Source organism: Passer montanus, unplaced genomic scaffold (genome assembly GCF_014805655.1).
Source record: "Passer montanus isolate IOZ18808 unplaced genomic scaffold, ASM1480565v1 scaffold148, whole genome shotgun sequence".
Lineage (NCBI taxonomy): Eukaryota > Metazoa > Chordata > Aves > Passeriformes > Passeridae > Passer > Passer montanus.
Window position 1 is genome coordinate 13,365 of NW_024361829.1, and position 19,108 is coordinate 32,472.

At 54.8% G+C, this 19,108-nt stretch overlaps 1 protein-coding gene across 1 annotated transcript in view; it reads right to left on the reverse strand.

Annotated features, from left to right (window-relative positions):
• Positions 1 to 1,919: 1,919 nt before the first annotated feature.
• The window catches only part of MRC2 (mannose receptor C type 2), a 28,731-nt gene continuing 11,542 nt past the window's right edge, over positions 1,920 to 19,108 (reverse strand). The window contains exons 3-30 of the mRNA XM_039701056.1: positions 18,807 to 18,980; positions 18,453 to 18,617; positions 18,172 to 18,285; positions 17,344 to 17,487; positions 16,640 to 16,828; positions 15,726 to 15,880; positions 15,346 to 15,453; positions 12,948 to 13,063; positions 12,662 to 12,810; positions 12,328 to 12,545; positions 11,972 to 12,114; positions 11,438 to 11,540; positions 11,211 to 11,349; positions 10,938 to 10,973; positions 10,283 to 10,443; positions 9,900 to 9,967; positions 9,536 to 9,636; positions 9,292 to 9,437; positions 8,766 to 8,880; positions 8,522 to 8,685; positions 8,203 to 8,311; positions 7,514 to 7,752; positions 7,258 to 7,426; positions 6,935 to 7,084; positions 6,542 to 6,661; positions 5,876 to 6,055; positions 5,445 to 5,471; positions 1,920 to 4,597 (exon numbers count right to left, since the gene is read on the reverse strand). Coding sequence (XP_039556990.1) covers positions 4,377 to 4,597; positions 5,445 to 5,471; positions 5,876 to 6,055; positions 6,542 to 6,661; positions 6,935 to 7,084; positions 7,258 to 7,426; positions 7,514 to 7,752; positions 8,203 to 8,311; positions 8,522 to 8,685; positions 8,766 to 8,880; positions 9,292 to 9,437; positions 9,536 to 9,636; positions 9,900 to 9,967; positions 10,283 to 10,443; positions 10,938 to 10,973; positions 11,211 to 11,349; positions 11,438 to 11,540; positions 11,972 to 12,114; positions 12,328 to 12,545; positions 12,662 to 12,810; positions 12,948 to 13,063; positions 15,346 to 15,453; positions 15,726 to 15,880; positions 16,640 to 16,828; positions 17,344 to 17,487; positions 18,172 to 18,285; positions 18,453 to 18,617; positions 18,807 to 18,980 — 3,923 coding nt within the window. The 3' untranslated portion in view covers positions 1,920 to 4,376. The remainder of the gene's footprint in view (positions 4,598 to 5,444; positions 5,472 to 5,875; positions 6,056 to 6,541; positions 6,662 to 6,934; positions 7,085 to 7,257; positions 7,427 to 7,513; positions 7,753 to 8,202; positions 8,312 to 8,521; positions 8,686 to 8,765; positions 8,881 to 9,291; positions 9,438 to 9,535; positions 9,637 to 9,899; positions 9,968 to 10,282; positions 10,444 to 10,937; positions 10,974 to 11,210; positions 11,350 to 11,437; positions 11,541 to 11,971; positions 12,115 to 12,327; positions 12,546 to 12,661; positions 12,811 to 12,947; positions 13,064 to 15,345; positions 15,454 to 15,725; positions 15,881 to 16,639; positions 16,829 to 17,343; positions 17,488 to 18,171; positions 18,286 to 18,452; positions 18,618 to 18,806; positions 18,981 to 19,108) is intronic.

A 19,108-nucleotide genomic window follows, 5' to 3' on the forward strand; every position in this document is an offset into this window, starting at 1 on the left:
TCTGCACTCTGCTAGCTACAGCTTGTAGACAAACCTACCACATGCCTTAAGTAGAACTGAGCATAGTTTCTGCATGGCCTGTGCTTCCCACACACTGTGGATATTGGGGCCATCTCAGTGCATGGCTACAAGTATTCAATGCAGATGATGAGTAAGGCATAAGCAGCTTAGGTCTGTTTTTACCTATCAAATTGAGGGATTTAGCCTTTGAGGGCAGGATTCTGTTCACCTGCCATCAGGTGCGATGTAGACACTGCAGCTCACCAAGCTGCCCTAGTCTCCTGTTTTTATTCAAAATAGGTGCCTGTTCACCTGACCCAATTTAGATCTCCCAGCGCCCAGTGAGTGCACCAGAGCAGGCACAACGGCAGGCTCAGGCTGTGCCAACACCCTGAGCTGACTCAGATTTATCAGATGAAGCCCAGCCTGGGGTCTGGGTGTGGTGTGCTGCCCTTACATGCGCTATAAACTTCTTCTGAAAATAAAAGGGACATTTCCCTTCCACACTCCCACACTAGCCCATGATCCAGGGCTGATCTGTGGGCTAATGGGCAGCTCACCTACCAGAGACTAATTTAGAATGTGCTGGTTGCCTGCTTTGGATTCGATGCCTTCCCTCTATCTGATACCTTGGTATTCAGCAGGGAAATTAAAGGGGATTGCAATAATGAGGCTATTTTGTATCCTTCTCCAGATTAACCCGTTCTGAACCAGATCTCATGGAATTTTCTAAAACGTCTTTTAAAATGAGCATGCTCAGTTCAAGTTTAGAAGAGTTGATAAAAGGCATTCTTCAGGCCTGTGAGAAAGGGCCTCTGCTTACTAGAAATTGTTCTTTTCCCCAAAGGCCACATTCCTTTTAGATTAAAATATAAATAAATAAAACACATTCTGATCTTCACTGTCTCACACCAGTAGTACAAGCTTTGCTGAGCTTTGTTTGAAAAGGAAACACATACCTGAATTCAGGTCAGGTCACCCTGAGGAGGGTTTAAGCTCCAGAAGGAAGGTGAGTCCAGTCTCCTTTTCCCTGCTGCAGTGGAGTGTCCCTCTGCGTTGTTTCCACTGCTGTTTGCAATTAAACAGAGCAGCCCTCCCGAGATCCTCCCATCTCTTGGGTGAAAAAACAATAGAAGAGAGAAAGAATTTCTTCCTTCAAAGCATCCTGAAAGTTTCTGCTCCAGGTGCCTGCCCTGTGGTCTTCACCCAATCAAAGACAAAATCAAATGGCCCCAGCAAACCCAAAAGAAACTTCATTGAAATTTAAAAGCTGTGGATGAGGCAACTGGGAACATGGGTTAGTGGTAGGCTTTACAGTGCTGGGGGAACAGCAGAACTTGAAGAGCTTAGAGGATTTTCCCAACCTAAACAATTCCATGATTAAGTGATTCTGTGATTATGAAATTGCATCTCTCCCGGGCACAGTGAGCAATGGGGGACAGTGCTGGTTCTGACCCCAGGGAAAGGAGTGGTGGGTGTGGACAGCCCCAGCCTACTGAAAGGACCGGGAAGCCCCAAAGAAGAGTGAGGTGAGGAAACAGCACCAAGTGACCAGTGCAAGCAAGGGAAGGTGTGTGGGAGCGTTCCAGCCAACACTTCAAAAAAACCAGTGGAGCAGAGACATAATATCCATGGGACATGCAACCAAAAAACACAAGGAATCAATACAACATCCCCCTCACCTGGGCACCTTGGAACCTCCTCTGCTGCAGGCATCTAAGTGTCATTTCAGCTTTATATTCATTACTTGTTTGAGACATAGGGAAAGACAAGTTTTGCTTTTCCCAATTAAAAGGAAGGGGAAAAAATAAAAGGAAGAAAAGAAGTGGGTAAGGAAATTTTATTTCCAAGCTTCTAAAAGGATCTTACAAATCACAGAGAGTAAAAAAAAAAGCATATATATATATATATGAATATATATATATATATATATATATATATATATATATATATATATATATATTTGACAGGGTCCTGTTAAGCAATTCTTCACATTATCTAATGGTGATAGACGATGCCATGTAACCATATATGCATTTCCCTGTAATCCTGATCACTGCCCACAGCTCATAGAACTCTTCTCAGACAGTATTTCTCTAGACAGTACAGATTTATTTTCTCAAAAGCAAAGGAGAAGGAAAAAATACAAAGTAATCCAGAAGAAAGGAAAAAAGAAAACACTGTTAAGCAAGGTCTTCTCACTGCGTGAGAGCCAAGTTTAATACCTCCTGCATGGCTATGGAGCTCCTTCCCAGCCTCTCCATGGCACAGAATTTCCTCCAGCACCTATCACTCCCCACCATCTCACCCAAAATGCCTTACATTGCCCTGCTCCCACCCTGCACAGGATCTCACCACTTCAAAGGAGCCCCAGCACCCTCAGCACTGCTCCGCTCTCACACCTGCCCATCAATCCTAACCTCAATCTTTATTTTTTAGGACTTCCTAACTCCTCTGCCCATCCAAAAGGAGTTAATCCTAGACCTCCACCCCACCAGCAGCACATCTTCCAGCTCAGTATGCTATTCCAAGCACCCCTGCAGCAGGAATTCCAGCTGCTGGGGATGATAAGGGATTCACGCTTGGCTTTTCAGGCTCTAGCTCCCACATCAGGAAGGCATGGGCTCATGGACAGAACCAACTGCTCCAAACAGAAAGGACCTCAGGAAATAAAGGCAGAGAAAGCTGAGAGAGAGAAATGGAGCTGGGGCAGATCTATGTGCTCCAGATTCTTCCTCACCCTGAAATGTCATGGCAGCTTTTGTAGGTTGCCAAAAATTAAACAAAAACTCAGCGGTACCTGGTTCCCCCATTCCACCCCCCAACAGTTTCTTAAACACTTAATGTCCAGCTTAAGTGAAATCAACAGATTTTAAAATCCACACGGGTGTCAAAAAAGTGACTTACATAAATTTTCTTGTTCCTGTTTTTGCAGAAAAACCAACCCCAACTCGAGCCTCAGAGGCAGAAGACTAAAGGCAACATCTTTTGTAGGGCTGTCACCCCACTTCAGAGGTCCAAGGGGCTCTTTGGATCCCATTCTTAGCAGGTAACCATCGTCAAGGTCCTAACAACTCTTGCTGTCTCCAGGCATCCTTCATCAGAGGGATGCTGCTGCATGCAGCTGATGGAGGATGGCTCAGCCCTGGGCACCCCCACTCCTCCCTGCACAGCTCAAAAGCAAGGCAGGAAGCCACACACTGCCTTCCTCCTTCTCCTTCTCCTCCACCTCCTCCTCTGCTACACCCTACATGGAAACAGGCAACCACACACACCCCAGTCAGCTGTGTGAAAAAACGTATATATTCAGCACGCACTCAGTACAGTATAGCAACAAAAGCTACCATAATTTCCTTAAAAAACCAACCACCAACTTCAAAACAACCACAAAAACTTCGAAATCCTCCCCACCCTGCAGCACTGATCCTCAGGCTTTTGGGCCCAGCAAGGCACCAATGGCAAGTGACCTCAGCCCCATGCCATCCCCGCCTGGCAAGGCACAGAGGGTGGTCCCAGATCTCTGGCAGCATCTCCTGCCTCAGCACCCAACTCCTCTTGAGGGGTCTGGGGTGCTGAAGGTCCTCCATCAGAGGGGCTGGGCCAGCAGTTTGCTGTGGTGCTCTCCCATGCAGTTATTTGGGAGATATACACATCAAAGAAAATGGGTCAAGCTCTGGCTTACGGAACAGGGAAGCTGCCACAGCGTCACTGGGCCTGTACACAGCCCTAGGAATGTGCCAGGGAGGAGAGGATTCCATCACTGATCCTGTGGGGCGCCACGCTGGGATTGCTGCAACAGTCTCTCTGCTGCTTTCTGCTGGAGGCAGGGATGAGGCCGAAGAGAGGGAAGGAGCGGCACAGTGGTGGGGCTGGGAGCTGGCAGGGCCCTTGCCGCTGCACACAGAGGGGAGGTAGATCGGCTTTGGAGACCTCTTGCCTGGGACTATGTCTTCGCGGACACCAGCTCGGTTCCTGGAGGAAGAGCCTGCTGCAGGGCCCTGAATCCCTGCGCTTGCCTTCTCCCAAGGCAAAGGTGTCTTGGAGCCTGTTCGTGCCGCTGGAAAGCTTTCAAACTTGTGCAGCAACTTCTCTCAAAACTTTTTAGCTCTGAAACTGCCACCACAGCTGCTGCAGGGAAAATCCCAGCAGGTTGGGACAAGCCCAGAGGTGATGGCAGTGACATGTGGGGCAGGAGGGACCCTGGCTCCCTCCTCTTGCCCACCTGGCTGGACTGCAACCCTGACCCCAGCCCCTCTCCCTGCCCTGCTGCACCAGTCCTGCTGCCACCCCTGCCCCGTGCACCATGGGGATAGCGTGCATGATGCTCTCCATCCTCCCCCCTCCCCAGATCCCCATCCCCAGCATCCCCTCTGCCATTAGTCTTGCTGCTCGTTCATCTCCATGTCCGACACCAGGATGTTCTTCTCAGCAGATTCACTGGGGTTGGAGGTGGTGCGACTGTAGCGAGCGCTCTCAAAGGCGCCGCGCGCTGCGCTCTGTCGGCGCTTGTACAGGAAGACAACAACCCCCAGCACGGTGCACAGTGCCAGCGTTGACAGCACAACCACAGCGATGGCTGTTGTGTTCTCTGGCAGAGCTGCAGGGAGGAAAGGCTGTTAAGAGGCAGGCAGATGGCTCCTGTTCCTCCTCAGCCTGCAGGAGAGGCTGAGGCTGCTGGGGCTCCAGCTAGACCCATGTTTCTGGGCAGGGTGATTTAATCATAGAATGTCCCGAGTTGGAAGGAACCCACAAAGGCCACCAAGTCCAACTCCTGGACCTGCACAGGACACCCCAAGAATCCCACCCTGTGCCTAAGTGCTGACCAAACACTTCCTCTGACCACTGCCCTGGAGAGCCTGTTTCTCCTGGTCTGGGTCAAAGCAGGACAGGACTGGAATGAGATTAGCTCAGTTGGTTGAGCATGATGCTAATAACACCAAGGTTGTGGATTTGATTTCCGTATCGGTCGTTCACTTAAAGAGCTGGACGCAATGATACTTGATCCTGGTGGGTCCCTTCCAGCTCAGCATATTCTGTGACTCTGCCAATCTGCTTTGGTGTTTTGTGGACATCTTCCTCCTGGCAGACCTCCTGGGGCTGGGCAGACTCCCTGGGTCTTTTATGGTGTGTATGAACATTTAGCAGCTGCCTGGGATGGATCTTTGGGATCCTACCAGCAGACATGCTGGTCATCCCCCTGACTAACCAGGCAGTGTGGACACTGGAAGGAGAGTCTGGCAAGCAGCTGGGCAGACACACACCTTCATCAAAGGATGGCTCCTGCTGCTGAGGAGTGCTAAGTCAAGGCCAAAGTCACTTGGGAATGGCATTCCCCACCTGTAAACCCCATTCCTTTTATTATTTACACAAGTCAGGATGTGGCACAGGCTCCCAGTCCTGGTTTCCAGTCCTAGTACTATGCCCAGGCTGATGGTACTACTCACCTGCCCTGGAAAAGCTGCTCTCCTCCACTGCAATGGCAACATAGATAGGTGAGTGTATAGCCACGACACCCTCCCATCTTCCCACAAGCAGCACCTCTGGACCCACACCCTGCACTGCTCCCAGTGCTGCACCACATGGGCAATGGGTGATGAATAGCTGGGGTGGTCCTCTGGCTTTGCTCTACCACTGTACCACCGGCCCCATCCTACCCCAAGGAGCTGATGCAGCCAATGAGACATGCATGCCCATCACTGAGCCCAATGGAGACCTGCAGACCCCAACACCAACCCATACAAGCCCCTGCACGGGAATTACCCAAAACATGTGCTTGGTGCTGCCACTGTGCCAGTTCTGCCATGCACCACCCTGCCCAGACCCCCAGCTCACCCTACATCAGCCCAGAAGCCTTGGGCAGCAGAGGGAGCCCTACCTCGGGGGATCTTGCAAATGACCCCCATGGTTACGTTTGTGCAGGAGCCTAGACGCCACACGCCATTGCTGCTCTGGATCCAGTAGCAGCTGTTCTGGCTAAGCATGCTGGGCCCAGTGTCGTGCTGGCCCCAGTTGGAGTAGTTCACAGCACTGTTGTCATGCCAAACCAAGGTGCCACCTGGGAAATGGGAAAATTAGACTTAAGGACGCTGAAGAGGACACCCCACCTTTACCCCAGTTCAGAAAGTACAAGGAAGTGTGACAGAGCTCTAGGAAACCTGGTGTGGTGGAAGGTGGCCCTGTCCACGGCAGGGGGTGGGACTGGACTGGCCTTAAGGTCTCTTTCAACCCAAATCATGCCATGATTCTGTGATTCTATGGTGGGGAGGTGTAATGGGGAAGACCAGAGGCTACAGCACACCTTCCTGAATCCACAGGCTCCGGTGCCTTGAAGAAGGCTTTGGGTTTCCTATCCCATCAAGCCAGAGGAGGACACACGCAGTATGTCTAGCACAGCCTGAGACAGTGGTGCGCCTGTCACACTATGGTATGAGCCCTCCTCACTGGTGCCCCCACCAAGGGCTTCCTCTGCTCACCACAGACTTGGTGGGAATTCATGGAGGTGCCTGACGGAGTATTTCAAACCTCAGTCCTTCCTTTGTACCTTTGGGGTTGAAGGTCATGCCCAGCCAGGCTCCCTTGGAAAGGCCCTCGTATGCCTGGAGATGCTCCCACACAAAGACATTCTCCATCTCATCCTGGATGGACAACACTGTGCCGCCAACTGCAGAGAGAAGACTGTTAGGGAGGAGCCCAGAACTAAGAGGATTGAGTTAGGAAGCAGCAGTGACCGACACGACAAAGTTCAGGACTCACCTGTGAACCACATGATGATTGGGGAACCCTAACACAAAACAGCAAGGAGACAGCTGACCAAGGCTGGACAGGGGCACAGGGACAAGGGGACTCTGTTGCACCCACAAACATCCTGGGGATCCCACTCTCTTCCATTTCCAAGGATTCATCACTCTCCTTTACAACCCCAGCTCCCTCATACCTTTCTGGCACCTCTTCATGGCATCCTTCTGCCCAAGAGTGATCTCCATGTGGAAGGTGTAGCAGTGGTCCCGGAAGGGGATCCAGGATGAGTCCTCCAGTGATTTGGGACAGCTGCCACTGTAGGTCCACTTGTGCATGCGGGAGTGACCTGGGGAGCACATAGTACATTAAAGGTGTGGTGGGGCACAGGATGGTGGGATCCCAGAGCACACTGGGGCACCCAGACCCACAAGGACATGTTCCAGAAGGTCCCTGGTGGGATGCCACCTCCAACCCTTGGTCACACCCCACCCAGACTAACCCAGGTCCCCTGGCCAGCACCTGTTTGGAGCTGGCAGATGCCCCCCTGCAGCCTGGTATCACAGCCAGCTGTGCGCCAGCTCCCATCCGTGTCCATGTAGGAGCAGCCGGTGATCTGCTGGGGCTCCCCATCCTGCCAGTTAGTGTAGATGAGATTCTCCTCCGTCAGCCACGAGTAGCTCCGGCCTCCCTGGAACACCACAGGGTGGAGGTGCCTGGGAGGCTGCTGTGATCCCTCTGGGGACCCATGCCCCAGGTGCCTGCCCCGTTCCCTCACCTCATCATTGGCCAACCCAATCCAGAGCGGAGCCTGCAGGCTGCTGACGGCCTGCGTGAGGAAGGCCTGGCTGTAGGGATTGGGGATGGTGGCCAGGGTGGCATTGAGGGTCTCACAGAGCAGCAGTGCCTCGTGCCACCTGAGGGGTTTCTGCAGGATGCGGTAAGTGCTGTTGTGGTAAAAGAGGGTGCCGGTAGGAGAAGGGGGGAATGGTGCCTGCACAGGGCTCAGGACCGGGTCTGGAGGAGCAAAGAGATATGGTCAGAGGGCACGGAGGACATTCCTGCATCCCAGCTCGGTCACCCCTTTGTCCATCCCTACCCAGGCCAGGCTGTCCCTGGCAGTACTGTGCTGGTTGCACCTGGCGACATCCTTGTGCAACTGGGGAGGGCAGAGGGGCATCCTCAGGAACGAGAAGCAGTGACACCCTAGCACCATCCCCACCTAGGAGCTGTCCACCAGGATGCGCGTCCCTGTGGGGACACACCGAACCTGGCTGGTGTGCACAGGTTTGGGGCTGTCCCAAAAAAGGCTGGGACCAGGGACCCACCTGCCCAAGTTAAGTCTGTCTCCCCAAGGTAAACTCATTGCCCCAGGCTCCCCAGTCCCACCACAGCATGGGGCACCAGGGTGGCAGTGGCAGATCCCCACCCAAGAGAGCTGGGGCTGTCCCCTCAACCCCCTCCTACCTATGCTCCTCTGGCAGATATAGCCATGTTTCTCCTCCAGGCAGTTCCGGTCATCCCAGCGTCCCGTGAAGAGGGGGGGTGAGCCATGCCACACCACAACACAGTTGGTCTGCACAGCCAAACCACGAGGTCAGCACTGCCCTTAGCACTGTTGTCCTACACCAGAGATCCCTATGCCAGAAACCCCCACCCTGCAGGGCTGCATCCTGCACTGCCCTTGGAGAGCCACCCCAGCCCACTCAATCTTTCCTTTTCCAAGGCTGGGCCTGGCACTGAAACCTTCCTGGGGGATGGGGGTGCTATGAGGAATCTCCCTCACCAGCTTGTCACTGGGGCTGGAAGAGCTGGAGCCTGAGGGCTCTCCAGGTGCCCAGCTCACGTGCCGCAGCGGTTCCCCCTCCACCCACTGGAACTCCCCCTGGGCATCGTGTAGGCCAATCCAGAGGTCCAAGGAGATGTTGGGCAGCATGGATGTGATGAAGGCTGCAAATGACAGGTGAAATGTTGAGGACCACCCCTGGCAGGTAGAAACCTGGTGGGGTGGTGGGGCAGAGGAGACCTACCCTGCTCCAGGGGGCTGGCAATGGTGGCCAAGATGGCGCCCTGGCTCTCACACACTTGCTTTGCCTCTGGCCACTTCACTATCTCGCCTTTGTTGTGGCCATTGAAGCTGAAACACTGCACAGGCAGGGGCACAGGATGGGCCAGGAGGTGCAGCTGACCCCCACCCTGAGCGCTACACCTTCCCCACTCATCCACCCTCTGCAGCCCCATTCTGCCCCAATGGTCCTTCTCCCCTTCACACCCTCATGCAGGCCACCCCCAACCCCTCTGGACCTTCCACATCTCTCCTGGCAAACCTGTGCACACACCTCACCTTCGCCATCCCAGAGCATGTCTCCCAGCATCCCTGTAAATGCACCCCCCAGCACTCCCCACAAAACATGTGCAGGCTTTTCCATCCTGCCATTTTGCAGCCACCCCCTCTGTGCCTCCGCAGGGCTGGTGGGAAGACCAGGAAGTAGCAATCACCTCTCCATCCTGCCACCCCCTCTCCCATCCTGCTGTCCCCTCTCCCTCCAGTGGTACCTTGTTGAGGAAGGGCACCCAGCCTTGGGGACAGCCCCCACTTGTGGCAGCAGGTACCGGAAAGAGGGAGGGCTTCACAGCTGTCCCATTGCTTCGCTTGCAGATGTAAGGCAGCGCCGTCATGCACTTCTGGTCCCCCCAGTCCTCTGCGGGAAGGGACATGCTGGGCATGATGCCCCCCTGCATGGGTACCAGTGCCCCAGCCCCTCAGAGCCCCCCACGTGGAGCCCTGCCCTGCCCTCACCTCGGCTGGCTGTCATGTACACACACTTCCTGTCCTTGCTGATGGGCCGAGGCTTGCCTGGTGCCCAAGAGACAAAGTTGAGGAGGGACCCATCAGACCACCTGGAACAGCATCAGGAGGATGAGCAGTGACTTGTTGAATGGGACCACTTGAATGCCCTAACTGGGAGTGTTTCCCACCACTACTCTCTTGGGTGAGGAACCTCCAGCCCAGCACCCCAGGATGAGACCCCTGAGATGCAGCTGCTGAGTCACAGCACTCTGAGATGTGGGGACAGTAGTGTGCAGGGACATAGTGGTCTGGGGTTGTAGTGGGGACTGTAGGGTAGGGATGTCCAGGGATACAGTGGCTGTCTGTGACTTACTTGAACCTCCCATCGTTCTCGTAGGTGTGCAGCCCAATCCACCAGTGCTGCTCCTGGCCCCTGGAGAACTGCATGCCCAGAGAGGACGTATCAGTGCCCTTCAGGGACTGGAGAGTCTTTGGGGGCAACCGAGGCTGCCATGGGATCAGACACCCTTCCCCAGCTTGCAAAAGCAAGGTAAAAACCATCACTCTGCTAAGCCCCAAACCCACCCCAGGCATCAGGACCAGCCACCACACAAATCCATCATGACCCCAGCAAAGTCCAGCACCCCCAAATATGGTCCCTCCAGAAAAGGGTGAAAAAAGACAAGGAAGAGCAGCCCGCAAGGCAGCAGAGCCCATGGCCACTGGTGCCCTGGGAAGTTCCTGTCCCCTTGGTACCTTCTTCAGGTTCTGGCCCAGGAAGTGCAGCTCAGCCTTGCTATGCACTGACGTCAGCTCAGCCTGGAACCAGCTGCAGATGCGCTGTGCCTGCAGCCACGTTGAGTGGTGTTCAAAGAACTTGTACTCGGCCTCCTGGTACTTCACCCACTCTTTGCTGCCTGCAGGCAGAGACCAGTGTCACGCTGAGGCTGACACCCCTGCCATGGTCACCCTGCCAGGACACCCACGTCCCTGTCTGTTGGGCTGCTTTGCTTTTGTCCCTCTCCTGCAACGGAGCTGCAGCGGGATGCCTGGGTTCCCTTCCTTCCCACAACCCTGCCCAGGATCTATCATGTGTTAATGACACTGCAGCAGACACCCATTGAAGACATCAGGTGGTCTATGCATGACCTGCAGTTGAGCCAGGAGAGGTTGAGGTTGGATATCAGGAAAAGGTTCTTCTCCCAGAGGATGGTCAGGCTCTGAAAAGGCTCCCTAGGGCAGTAACTATGGCTCCAAGGCTGCCAGAGCTCAAGGAGCATTTGGACAACACTCTCAAGAACAGGGTGGGATTGTTGGGGTGGAGGGCCAGGAGCTGGACTCAGTGGTCCTTGTGGGTCCTGTCCAACTCAGAATATTCTGTGACTGTGTCAAAAGGCTGTGGCTAACACACCTTGGGTTGTGATCTCCGGCTCCTTCACATCGGCACCTGGAGAAAGGGTAAGGGAAGTTGTCAGTGGGGTGCAGGCTGGGATGCTTCTCTGCAAACCATCCATGGGCTACAACAGTAGGATGCCCCTCCAGAATTCCCCCAGAAGTGACAGCACCTCTCCCAGTCCCTGAATTAGGAATCACCCTCCCTCCTCCCAAGGATTCCACCACCCCACAGCCCATGCTCCTCCAGGTCAGACACAGCTGATGGGTTTGGGGACGCCTTTGCCAGTACCTTTTGGCAGTTTGCAGATCCAGTCCAGCTGGGCCTCACACTGCATTGGCATCCACTGCAGGGAGGCCAGATCCAGCACTGCGCAGCTCCGGATGTCATCATCATCATAGTTACTGCGGTCAAAGTTGTGGTAGAAAAACTGGGGATTGAGAGACATGGACAGTGTTGGTCCTTTCCACCAGCACCAGATTTGTCCCTCCCACAACTCAAATGCCCCTTGGGCTCACCCCCAGCCCGTCGCTCCACCTCCAGCTCTGGTCTCCAGCAGGGTCCCGCCGGTTCAGGCCGATCCAGAACCAGTGCTGCTCATGGAGCTCCGGCTCTGACTCCCTATGGGGACCCAGGGGGACAGATGAGTACAAAACCCCCTCCAAACCAGAGGGGTTTATACTTATTTACAAATATACATTTATAATCAAGGCTTTTTCTGTTTGTTTTCAAAGCCTGCCACCCCCACACACCTGAAGATAGGAACTGGGATAACAGACATGCCATCTCAGGACTGGAGCCGCTTTAAACCCAAGCTGCATCGCCAAATTACACTGAACTTCTTGCACATCTCCCATATTAGCCACACCAACTGATGCACCTTCTGTATACCAGTCTGTGCTCAGAGAGATCCATCCATCCATCCATCCATCCATCCATCCATCCATCCATCCATCCATCCACTCACATGTGCTAGACCACCAGGAAGGCTGTGGCCTTGTGGCAAGCACACACCAGCAGTGGGACACACACTGATGCCCCCAGCCTCTCACCCAAAAATCTTGTTAAGGGTGTTGGCGACAAAATGCTCCTCCTCGTAGCTGCCTAGACTGAGCAGCTGGGCTCCCAGCTCCCGGCAGAATTCCAGTGCAGTGATCCACGTCTTCTTTTCTTGCAGCTTTTCAAAGCTGAATACCTGGGAAAGGGAAAACCCACAGCATGGGGGGCTCAGCAGCAGAACAGGAGCAGAGCCCTGTTCCCACCTGCAGGCAGCCACGTCCCAGTGCTGCCATCCAGCCCCAGCCAGGGCTGTGGAGTGCCTCTTGCAAGCACCAAAATGTGCCCCTTCACTCCCCTGCACTGGGGAGGCATGTGCATCCCCACACCAACCTGTCCAACCCCCCTTCACCTTGTAGCAGTGACGAAGTTTGGGGTCGGAGCTCCATCCTGGGGGGCAGGTGGCAGTGAGGCTGGGTGTGGGGAAAGGACTGGGCAGTTCAGGATTGACTGGGGTGCCCAAGTTCTGTCGACAGATGTACTTGGCTTTGAAGGTGCTGCAGTTCTTCACCTCCCACAGCCCCATGGAACTGCCAGTGGCCAGGGCCACGCAGCCACCCTTGTTGTAACCTGGAGTGCTCACAAGAGCAGGGGAGATGCCAGCCTTAGAGTTGGACTGTGCTGGAGGGCAGTGCCAGCCCTGCCCTGCATGAAGGGGGAGCCCTCATCCCACCTCCATCCCTTACCGGGCTGGTTGCGGTTCCAGTGAGTGTACATCACTTCATCCCCGCTCAGCCAGTGGAAAGCGCCTGTCTCATTGATGTCCTGCAGAGCTGTCCAAAAATACTCCCCATCCCAGCCATAAATGAGACTGCTCACGTACGCCTGCTCGAACCTGGAAGGACAGTGAGAGTGGGTGATGCAGTGAGCTGAGACACTGAGCTGCCCATGATGCTCCAGCCCTTGGAAGTCACTCCCCACATTGCAGGGCTTGTTTTGGGGCAAACCCACCACCACTGGCATGGCACTGACCTGTTGGTGATGGTAACCAGCGTGGAGCTGTAGTCAGAGCACGTCTTGCGGGCGTCACTGTAGGGGACACGGTCCTCGCCCAGCCAGAAGCAGGATGGGCTGTGCCACTTCCAGCCCTGGGGACGGGTGACAGGGAACATCCACCACTGCCCAGCTGGACCTCCCCAGAAGGATGGAAGCAATGCCAGGGCACGAGAGCAACATCCCAAGTTCCTCACCACCACCTCTGCCTTCTCCTGGGAGGTCTTCTGCCCCCAGCTACCCCAGCTTGACCCCGCTCAGCTTTGAGCTTCAACAAGCCCCTGGCCCTAGAGGACATGGCTACAAGGGAAAACAAACACCCAGGCAGCTTCAAAGCTGGGAAAACAGCTCTCCCTGCCAGCGTCCAGCCCTGGCCGGGGAGCAGGCAAGGAAACACAATCCTCCTCTTTACACTGCAGGACTGAGTCCAAAGCGAGTACCACCACAGCCAGCTTTAATCCCTTGCCTTGTTGATATTGGAGCCTCTCCGGGGTTGGAGGCACAATAGTGTCTGTTTTCTGCCAGAGCAAGCAGTGGTGGTGGTAGTCGGGAGGGACATGGGGGCTCATCTGCAAGAGGGGAGACACACACCCTTCAAAAGGGCAAAATGGGTCAGCCAAGGAGCTCAGGGACCCCCTGGAAGGGGGAAGTATCACTACGGTTCTACTCCTGGGTCCTCCGAACATTGGAACGACAGTGGGGGCACATGCCATATGCAGTGTCATCAACACAGTGGGGAAAGAAGCAGGAGAGCAGCTTTGGGAAATGAAAACAACTACAAATCCCAGATTTTCCTCCAAGTTCTTGCTCCTACAGCCTTTCTCCGAAGTTAGCAAATCTAGATACAGACCCATAATCTGCATCCCTCTGGAACAGCATGGATGCAACTGAGCAGACAAGAAAGGAGGCCTATCCTGGGACAATGCAATGTCCCCAGATGGGTCCCCAACCAGCACCAGCCTCAGCACCCCTAATACTCCAAGGGTGCACTCCCACACACTGAGCACCACAAGTCCCTGTGATCTAAAAGAGGACCAGGACAGGATCCCCAAGTGCTGCCTCCAGCTTCCAATCCCAGTGCGCCCCCACATCCCTCTCCTGATCTGCCTTTCCCATTGCCGAAAACTCTATCCTTCATTGCTTCCTTTTTAAGGTTGTCCCTGAAATAACGGAGATTTTTAAAGGGGGGGAAATGCAGCAAGGTCACTATGAAAAACCAGCACAGTGGCTGGAGTGGATAGGACCAAATGCCTGAGCGAGATCTGCCTCCTCTCCACCAGCTTCTGCTTCTGGGTGGCAAAAGTCCTCATTGAGAATGAGTAAGTAGAAGAAGGATGGTTCTTGGTTCATTTGTCCCTTGCACTGGTTCATTGGTTCATTTATCCCCACAGTTTGTTTCCCAGTGCATCTCTGCTGGGCACCCAGGGCCAGGATAAGACTGTGGCTGGAGAGCCAGGAGGGAGTTAAATCTGAGCAGGGAGTCCTCAGGACTGCTTTGGGGACACACAGATGCATGATAGCAGAACTTTGCAACTGAGTGTCTCATCCCCCCTGTGGGCACAGGGGCTCTTCCAGCTATGTCTGGCAGCCCTCAAATCTGGCTCTGCATGGCAGCTCTCCTGGCTGCTGTGCTCCCCTGAGCTCTGGTATAGCCAAGCAGCTGCTAGAAATGGGGCAAGGACATGGGAGGAGCCCAGCAGCACCTCTGGGAGCTAGCCTGGAGTGGCTGTTTGCTAGCCAGGGCACAAGCATGCTGGCCAGCTATGAAAGGCTGGGAGAGGTTCAAGAGCCAGACTGCTGCCAGACTCAGTGCTTGGAAGCTTTGCAGAGAACCACAAAAGCCACTTCTCAGCAAGCGTGGGAACAGGCCGGCTTCAGCCCCGTGCGACAGCTGGGGAAACCAAGGCAGGGCACAGGCTGTGTGAGAATCTGCTGGTTTGGTGTCCCCAAAATGCCCATGCCCTGCCCCAGAGGAGGCAACCTGCCATCATGCCAAGGCATAGGGCTGTCAGCCACCTCCATCCTGCCAGGCTCCCACGTGCTCCTGTATTTTGGCACAAAGAGAGGGAAGGGGGGATAAAATGAACATCCCTGCTGGCAGCCAAGGCTGCCTGATGGGGAGAGTCTTGGACAACATGCCCAGACACATGTGTTTTGTGTCCCAATTTCTTCCCATGGATTCCTCCACCACAGCAGCGAGGGGCTCAGCAGCCCCAGAAGGCTCCAGCTCAACAGCTCTCAGACACAGACCAGCTGCTCTGGGTGCTGCTCATCGGGGCTCCCCAAAATGGTTTTAGGGAAAGGTCCCCTTGAAGCCTCAAGCACCATGCAGAGCCACGGAGCAGCCAGAACCACTGCTGCCCCATGTGCCCCTCACCTTTCGGCAACCGTGGTCATCTTCCTCCTTCTCCTGGCTCACCCGACCAGGCTTTTTGCAGATGGAAGGCAGGGTCTGGTTGCAGGGGCTGTCATTCCACCTCCCTTCCTGCAGGGTGGTAAGAAGAGCGGCAGTGAGCCCATCTGACAGCCTGGGAAATGTCCCAGCCCCTTCATCCCTACCTTGGGTCCAAAGACTTTACTTCCCTACACCAAATCCCCAAGGATGATGAGATAGATTCCTCCTGTCCTAAAGGCTCAGATGAGCTAGGCTGAACCCAGCTGGAGACACTCCCTGAGGAATGCCCTCCTCAGCAATGAGGATGCTGCAGTACTCCCTACAGAGACACAGGATAACCCCCATCCCCTCCAGGTTCTCACCGGTCCCCAGATGGTAACACAGTCCTCCAGGCTGTCACGGAAGTTGTTGGGCTCAAAGGGGTGCCAGTATGTGAACCGCACAGGCGTCCCATCTGACCACTCGAAGTTCATTTGCAGCTTGAGGTCATTTAGGCCAATCCAGAGCTCCTCCACATCTGCCAGGACAGGAAGGGAGGCATTGACGTTCCCTCCTCCTGGCTGACCCCATGCAGAACCCCCCATGACTTCAACCCTCGTGATGGAACTGGTCTCTGTACCAGCACCTGCCAAAATTCACTCAGGGCTCAGCTCTGACCTCCTTGTGCCAGTGGGCAGGAGAGGGCAGGACAGGGCAGGGCAGCTCCTGCCTGCAAGGATGGACCCCTGAAGTGTGAAATTACAAGGACATGGACCCCCAGAGTGGGAAACACAGGGACATTTGCCTGCTGCTTTCAGAGAGGGGCTAGCAGTTTGGGAGTAGAAGTCCAGGACTGCAAGCTCAGGTCCAATGAACTACTGGTTTTCAACCATTCCTTTCCAGCACATCCCAGTCTGCTCCCAGCCTGGGAGGCAGAAGTATTTCCTCCCCTTCCTCCACCCTCCTATGCCTTCTTGCTGGCCTCCTCCAGCAAGTCCAGCAGGATTTTTTTTCCCATCTTTTCCTACATTAACTAGCTGGGACTAGCACCATTCCCAGCTGCAGCTGTGTAGTTTTGACTAAGCACTGCAGGCTCTGGGAACAGCTTTTACATTTGCTGGACAGAGGATGCACCCAGATTATGGGCTTCTCCAAGGAACACAGCACCTCCCAGACTGGGACCTCTGCTCCCAGCACAAGCACAAAGTCAACTCTGCAGCCTCCAGCACATCCAGGGACTTTTCCACGGACCCCATAAAACAGGAAAGGGGCTGCTGGCACAGAAAGCTCCTCTTACCTTGCTTGATCTCCTTGGTGACAAATTCCAGCTCAGAGAGGGTGTGGATGCTGACCAAATCACCCCCACTCCGCAGGCAGGTCTTCTTCGCGTCCTGCCAGCTCTTCTTCTCTCCTACCAGCCGGTAGCAGTTGGACTGGAAGGGCTGCCAGCTGGGCTCGCAGTCCACCTTCACCTCCGACCACGAGTCTGGCAGGACACAAGGCAGCCTGAGAGTTCTTGCCCAGCTATCCAGCCCTCTCCTTGGCAGGGAAAGGACTGGAGTCCTACGGGTACTCAGCAGGCGAAGCCAAAGCCGCGGTGGGAAAGCCACGGCCAAAATATAACAGGGAGTGCAAGGTGTGGGAATGGTGGCTTCAGAGCTCCAGGGACAAAACAAAATAAAATCCCTTCTGTCTGCAGAAGAATGAGGGCAGAGTAGAGCAGAGAGATCCCCTCCCCTGGGGACCAGGAGTACAGGCTGCTTTCCATCCCTCCTTTACCACTCAACCTGGAATGGCACCAAGCACTTCTTGGAAATGTTCCTTGGGGATGACTTTTCCTAAATCTAGGGAGCTCAAGCCCTGCTCTGCACACCTAGGACACCTGCAAGCTGAGGACACCATGGGCACCTATATGGGCAGCATCCCCTGACCATGCTTGGGTGGGAGGACCAGATGGGTTACAGTGCTGCCCATTCCCAATGCTGGTCATCCCCTGCTCACCCGTCAGGAAGGGGTCAGCCGTGGCGTTGGGCTTCTTCTTGCAGACGTAGGGGAGGGCGATGCCACAGTCACGGTTCTGCCATCCCCCGGATGACTCAGTACGAATCACCCCGCAGTTCTCCTCACTGGGGTTGTCGGGCTGGTCTGCAGAGTGGGATAAGGAGGGGACAGGCTACTAGGGATAAGGAGGAGTCAGGACAGAGCCACCAATGCAGCTCTCCTGGCTTCAACACCATTAAAACCCCTTTTATTTTGTTATTTTGCACAATGAAGACATGACCCCAACATGCCCAGTGCCTCAATGCACAAGAACCCAAAGGGTCACTGTATTACCTGGAAATGTCAATAGCAGTCAAGGGGTCAAAATACCAGACCTGAACTTCTCCTGACTGTCCTCAAACCTACTCCAAGCGTATCACTGTTTTCCCCTAAGTGTTGTTAGGTGATGGCACCAGGCATGATCAATGGGCCCCCTTCCCTCTGAGTACCCCAGGGTTAGGGATGGGTGTCTGCAGCTGGGAATCATTCCTCAGCCACACTCCAGCACTAAGCAGGGATGCAGCAACCCACCAAACAAGGAATGTCAATCCACGTTATCCACAGGGTCAACGAGTGTCTGCAGAGGGCCAATTCCCCCCCAGTACCCTGTGTCCCTGCTCCAGCCTCACAGATGTCCCAGGCTGTTACAGGCCCCTGGGGCTCTCTGTCCCCATGCAGCAAGGGGACACCCTGCAGCAGCCTGGGCCACCTCCCTTGCCATGGAGCCACCTCTGGTGGTCATAGGGTGTTCTTCAAGCCCCATCACCACCATAACCTCCCCTGTCTCACCATTCTCCCAGTTGAGGTACTTGAGGGGTGAGTTGTCTGACCACTGCCAGCCTCCATTGATGTCCAGGTCATTCAGGCCAATCCAGAGCGTAGAGCTGTAGCCGGTCAACAGGCCTGGAGCCAACACAGCCAGAGGGGCAGAATCAGTCCCCCAAGCCCAGCTCAGTCGCCAGCGTGTCATCCCCCCAAACCTGGGGCAGACAGAGCAAACTGGCTCTGCCCACAGTGCCATCAGCTCTGCTCCAGATGAGTGGTGCACAGATAGGCTGCCAGAATCTCACCATTGATGTAGGTCTGCTCATGGATCTCTGTGATGCTCAGCAGGTTGGCCCCTTGTTGCTCACAGCTATTCCAGGCTTCCTGCCATGACAGGGTCGACTGGAAGTTGAACTGGTAGCAGCTGTTTGTGAGGTGATCCTTGTCCCAAAAGGTCTCACAGTCATTGCCTGTGGGGATGAGCAGGGTGAGCACCCAACACAGACACAAGAAAACCCACAATAACCCAATAAATCCCAAAAACATGCTGCTCTGGCACTGCAGACTGCTCACAGTGGGAGACGAGAAACCTGGAAGTCCCCAAGAGGGATTGGCATGGGGTTTTTACTTTTTCCCATGGGATGTGTCCCCCTACTTACTCTTTATGGGGCAGAAGCCCCACCGCTCGTCCTTGCCATAGTCCTGGGTGGTGGCACACCAGAGGTGCCCGTCCTCCCGCCCTGTGCTGGTGCACTCATGAAACCACTGGTTGTCGTACTTGAAGGGGATGGTGCAGGGCTTCCCGTGAGAGTTGCCCTGGATGGTGTAAATCTCTGGGGAAAAAGAGGAGCCCTTGCTTGAGGATGTGTCTATGGAGGCTGGAGGGAGATTTGGGGTGAGGGGTGCAGGTTGGCCCAGTGTGGGGGGCTATGCGGTGCCCGAAGGCTTCCCAGTCCCCATC